General features: G+C 48.3%; 1 protein-coding gene across 1 annotated transcript; it reads right to left on the bottom strand.

The window, feature by feature from the left end:
* Positions 1–375: 375 nt before the first annotated feature.
* LOC141042820 (uncharacterized) lies at positions 376–933 on the bottom strand. Its single transcript, XM_073511717.1, has one exon. It carries the CDS (start codon positions 931–933, stop codon positions 376–378), a length of 558 nt encoding a protein of 185 aa, XP_073367818.1.
* Positions 934–6000: the final 5067 nt, after the last annotated feature.

The following is a 6000-nucleotide window of genomic DNA, read 5'->3' as shown; positions in this document are numbered from 1 at the left end:
CTTTGATGAGGACTTTGATGAAGACTTTGATGATTTCTTCTTTTTGTCGTCAGATTCATCATCCCTGCTAGATTTCTTCTTCTTTGATCCTTTTTCTTAGAGGGGACAGTCAGTGATGTAATGGCCTGGCTTCTTGCATTTTTGGCATGTTCTCTTGTCGTACTCTCGAGCAGAAGCTTCTCCAGAGTTCTTTGAGTCATACTTTCAAGACTTTCCAAGTCGGTTTCTTTTGGAAAACTTTTGGAACTTTCTCACGAGCATAGCCAGTTCTCTCTCAATTTCTTCAGCGCCATTAGTGCTGCTTTTTGACTCTTTTTCTTCTTCTTCATATGAGGAAATTTCCTTGGCTTTGGCCTTTGCTTTCAGAGTGCAGGATCATCCATAGCTAGGACCATACATATCTCTCTTCTCAGCTTGCTGAAATTCATGAGTATTGAGCCTTTCCAGAATATCAGTTGGGTCAAGTGACTTGTAATCGCGGCGCTCTTGAATAATCAGGGCCAAGGTGTCAAAGGAGCTATCAAGAGATCTCAGCAATTTCTTCACTACTTCATGATCAGTTATGTCAGCAACATCAGGAGCTTGAAGCTCATTGGAGATATCAGTGAGGCGGTCGAAGGTCTGATGAACGTTCTCATTGTCAAGTCTTCTGAAGAGGTTGAAGAGATTGCAGAGCACATCAACACGTGAGTCACGTAGAGTGGAAACACCTTCGTTGACCTTGGAAAGTCTATCCCAGATAAGCTTAGTTGTTTCCAGAGCGCTCACACGGCCATACTGTCCTTTGTTGAGATGTTCACAAATGATGTTCTTCGCTTGAGAGTCGATTTGCTTGAATCTATTCACATCAGCAGCGTTGATACTAGGAGCAATAACGGGGATGCCATTCTCGACGACTAACCAGAGGTCGTTGTCAATTGCCTCAAGGTGCATGCGCATCTTGTTCTTTCAGTAAGGATAGTCTGTGCAATCGAAGATGGGCACGCAGCACAAACCTTGATCATACCTGCGGTCGATATAACTAAAACTCCAGGTGGTTAAACCAAAATCACACAGAACAAGGGAGTACCTTGCTCTGATACCAATTGAAAGCGCAGGTTTACTCCCAGAGGGGGGTGAATGGGAGATTTTTAGAAATTCGTCAAACTCTGATGAATTTGATGAAAATCAGAGTGAAGAAATAGAAACACAAGGGAAGGTAAGTCATCACAGAATCAAAGTGCATGCAATCAGAATACGTAAGAGTGAAGAACATGCAATCATACAATCATACACGCATGAAGGAAATGAACTGGGGAAATGACAGATAGAGATGTGAAATTCGTCAGTTCAAATTCGTCAAAGCACATATCACAAATTCATCGCAACGGAATAAAGTAAGAGAGGGTTGAGGAATTTGACCCCAGGTTGGCTCGGTGAACACAATGGAGTTTGGTAGACCAGTTCCAGTTGCTGCATCAACTATACATCTGGTTGAGGCGCCTGAATCGCAACTCAGAGAACACACAGTCCTCACCGTATTTCTCTTGAGCTAAGGCCCGCAGACCTCACCCAATCACTCATGGTAAGTCTTCAAGGTAGACTTTGAAAACCTTCACAGACTTGTTCACCGGCACACCACAATTACTTTTGGTGTACTCAGAACTTGATGCCTAACTGTCTGGAAGAATGACAGTCTTCAAAGGTAAGAGGCGTCGGATCACACAAATCAATATCTTTAGTGATGCTCAATCACTTTGGCTCTTGGTTTTTCCTCACTTAGGATTCTCTCAAAGTCGTGAGAGGATGGGTTGCTCTCTTATGACAAGTGTGGAGTTCTCTCGGAGCAGCCAACCAACAAGTGGTTGTGGGGGGGGCTATTTATAGCCAGGGGCAACCCAACATGAATTGTCATAAATGCCCTTCTCTTATTCGACCATTGTTAGGATAAGGATCCACTCGACAGCTGGCACGTGGCGCAGCAATGGTCGGAATCTGAACTCTCAAATTCGTCGGGGCACTCAATTTCCTCACTTTTAGGAAGAACGCACTGGCGAACTCGTAACTCCTCAGCATGACCAAATTCGTCAGCGGCCAAATGAACTATGTCACTGCCACTGTCAACTGCGTCAGATGTACAGGAGATTTCAAAAGGCTTCGCTCGAAGCAGCTTTTGTGTATAGGTTTGAGCATCACTTTGGAAATGTGAAATATGATTCACCTAGACCCCCTTTGACAATACGGTTTTTCCTATGACTCAAAGAAGAAGAAAAGAAACTATGAAACAAAGTCTTCAAGCTTCAAAGTCTTCACGTCAATTTCTTCAAAGGCCGTGCCAATTTCATCACCAATTTCTTCACTTGAATAAATACATTTTTAGGGGTCGTCTTCCATGTGTTAAACCAAATCTTCTATGACTCTGTCACCTGTGTATACTCACAAACTCATTAGTTCCTTAACCGATTTGTCATCAATACTCCAAAACCACTAAGGGGGCACTTGATGCACTTACACGTTCGGTGTTATCATTGACTGTAATGACATAGTTTGGCCCCGGCATCTTTAGCTTTAAATATGCGTAGTTCGGGACTGCGTTGAAATGAGCGAATGCAGTTTGCCCGAGCAATGCATGGTAGCCACTGCGGAAGGGGACGATGTCAAAGATCAAGTCTTCGCTTCGGAAGTTTTCGGGTGACCCGAAGACTACCTCCAATGTTACCATTCCCCTGCAGCGTGCTTCGACATCGGGTAGAGGGATCGATGCCATTTTCTTGATCGTATCCGAATAGATCAGATTGAGGTTGTTGCCTCCATCTATGAGGACGCGTGTTAAATGGAACCCATCGACAATGGGGTCCAAGACCAACGCCCCAGACCCTCCATGACGAATACTCATCGGGTGGTCGTGTTTATCAAATATGATCGGGTAAGCCGACCATGGATTGTACTTCGAGGCGACGAGCTGTAAAGCGTAGACATCTCGCAGTGCGTGTTTCCGCTCCTTTTTAGGGATGTGGGTGACGTAGATCATGTTGACATCCTTTACTTCGGGAGGGAATTGTTTCTGGCCTCCGTTATTAGGCCGCTGAGGTTCATCCGCATCCTTGCTGAGTGACTAGCTTTTAGTTTGCCCTTCTGCCACCACCTTACCGGCCTGTATAAAGACACAGAAATTTTGGTTGGTGTGGTTCGCGGGTTTATCCAAGGTTCCATGAATCTGGCACGGCCCGTCGAGGATTTTATCAAGATGGCTGGGACCGTCCTTATTCCCTTTAAAGGGCTTCTTTTTCTGGCCGGCCCTAGGGCCGCTGAACCCTGCATTGACTGCAACATCCTCCGTGTCACTATTGATGTTCTTATGTCGGCGCTTATTCTTATGGCGCGTGGGTTTACCATTATTGTCGTGGGCTTCCAAGGTACCGGCCTCGCCGTTGTGAGAACTGTGGGCCAACCAGCTATCCTCTCCAGCGGAAAAGTGGGTCGTAAGGGAAGTAAGGGCCACCATGGTCCTCGGCTTGTCCTGCGCGAGCTGACATGCGAGCCACTCGTCCCGGATACCATGTCGGAAGGTGGCAATTGCCTCTGCGTCGGGGCAGTCGATTATCTAGTTCTTTTTAGTCAAGAACCGATTCCAAAACTTATGGGCTAAATCGCAGGCTGTTGAATATCGTGGTTGAGGTCGTCGGTGTCCTGAGGTCGAACGTAAGTGCCTTGAAAGTTTGCCCTAGTGGCATCCTTGAGTACCTCCCACCTTCCGATGGAGTGAGGAGGCAGGCTGTTAAGCCAATGCCTCGCCGGTCCTTTAAGTTTGAGCGGTAGGTATTTGATGGCGTGGAGCTCGTTTCCATTGGCCATGTGTATGTGGAGGAGAAAATATTTGATCCACACGGCCAGATCGGCCGTCCTGTCGTACTGTTTGATGTTTATTGGGTTTAAACCCATCCAGGACTTGATGTTCCATCACCTCATCTATGAAACAGACCGGGTGCGCGGGCCCTCAAAAACGAGTCGTATTGTGTCAGACGTCGGGAGTCATCCGTACATAAGCCTGCTCCCGAGCCTTGTCACGCCTGTCTAACTAGGCCTCATAGCCGTCGAGTCCGGCTAGCACACGTCCTCTGGACCCGTAGATGTATCGAGGAGGCACTCGATTTTCCTCTATACGTCTTCGTGCATAATAGGTCTCGGGGTAGTCAACTGGATCCTTGCCATGATGACGTGTTGCTGTTTGGGGATTTCTGTGCTCCGCTGTTGGCCTGCCGCGCCCTCTAGGGGGTCGATCAAGTTGGTCAGCACGACCACATGTCAGGAGTGCGTTGTCAGTTGCATCATCATCGAATTCGGATAACAGATGCCGGTGTGGGTAGGATTTGGTTGCGGTCTCTCGCCGTTCTTCGAGGTCTTGCTCGGCTGCGAGAACCACCCCATTTGTCGTTAAGCTCGTTCTGATTGGCGCGCGGTCGTTGCTGTTTATTTTTCATGCTCCTGCCAGTGCCACCAGGCGCCGTCTAAACCGCTCCTGCTCATATGAGTCTTCAGGGACTATGTGGTCCTCGGTTCCGAGGCTCTCATCCCCTTTGGATTCAGGTAAATAGTTGTTGTCGGCTCCGTCGAAGAGATCGTTAGGGTCTTCATCCTCAGGTATTCCTGTGGGGCTGTTTTGCCATTTTGGGGAGGCTTGAATGTCCTCTCCCTTGTCCTCGGCGTCATTGGTTGTTGCGCCGTTATCAGCAGCGCCCATGTTGTTCCCGCTTGGGCCGCCGCCGGTACCCTTAGGGCGTCGACGACGGCATTTTGAGGGATTCTTAAGGGTATTCACCATGTTGCGGTCCATCTGCCTGTATTAACTAAGGGTGTGGTTGCTTCAAGTGTGGCGCCGAGATCGTCATCCATGTCGGTTGCCTCCTCGGTGGCATAGTCCAACACGTCAGTTTAGTCATCGACTGTGGCGACTAGGTGGGTGGTTGGTGGGACGTAAATTTCCCTGTCGTCGGCTTTAAGTCTGATCTTCTCACGGACCAAGGTCTGGTCGTCCGAGTTGACATCCTCTGAATGTGATCCAGCATCTCATTAAGGTGAGACAGGTCCTCGGAGTTCATGGCCTAGCTAAGGGTCAGGCAGATATGAAGTGTGGTTTGCAGGTCACTTGACGTGGCCTCAGTGAATTGGTTGGCCGAGGTTGATCCCCAGGCGCCACCAGGGGAGATTGGATCCGAATTGAACGCCAGATCCGTAGTCGGGCTAGGATCGAGGTCCAGGCCCGATGCGATGACCAGATCCGGGCTTGAGTCAAAGCTTCATACGACGACAGCTGGTTCCGCAATTAATGTTGGGTCCACTAGGGAATTTAATCCGTGATCCACATCGTATATTGGTTCCTAGGTCGAACCTACAGCGGCTGAAGGGTTATCGATCTGACCAGGCGTCCAACCAGAAAGGACGAGCTCCCCACGTGAGTCTACAATGTATTTCAAACTCTGAAACGTAACAACCTGGTCTGGAGCGAAATTTTTGATTTGGACGAGATGACCCATCAAATCAGCGTGTAGAACAATGTTGTTGAATGCAAAGAGTTGGCCAGCAACGGAACTCTCAATGAAAGCACCAATGTCGGTGGTAAAACCGGCAGACCTCGGGGTAGGGGGTCCCGAGTTGTGGATCTTGGATCTATGGGTAAAAAGGGACGAAGGAGATAGTGTTTACCTAGGTTCGGGCTCTCTCGAAGGGGTAATACCCTATGTCCTGCTTTGATTGTATTGATGGTTGTGTATCGAGTACAAGCTTGATCTACCTCGAGATCGTAAGTTGTGTTCTACCCCTAGGGCTAGGTGGATGTAATTGTGACCATCCTCTATATGGACTAAACCCCACAACTTACATAGACGTTGGGGGGTACTTAGGGTTACCCATGGTCGGTTGCCAAACTAGGGATAAACATGTCGGCGGCCGATGTTGTCCTTGGAGTACACGTCAAGTCTTCGACAGAGTCCATCTTGATCACGTCAAAGTGTGAGGCCTCCA

The sequence above is a fragment of the Aegilops tauschii genome, chromosome 3, assembly GCF_002575655.3.
Source record: "Aegilops tauschii subsp. strangulata cultivar AL8/78 chromosome 3, Aet v6.0, whole genome shotgun sequence".
NCBI classification, from domain to species: domain Eukaryota; kingdom Viridiplantae; phylum Streptophyta; class Magnoliopsida; order Poales; family Poaceae; genus Aegilops; species Aegilops tauschii.
Note: the sequence above shows the minus strand (reverse complement) of the source record. Positions and strands in the feature narration are given on the sequence as shown.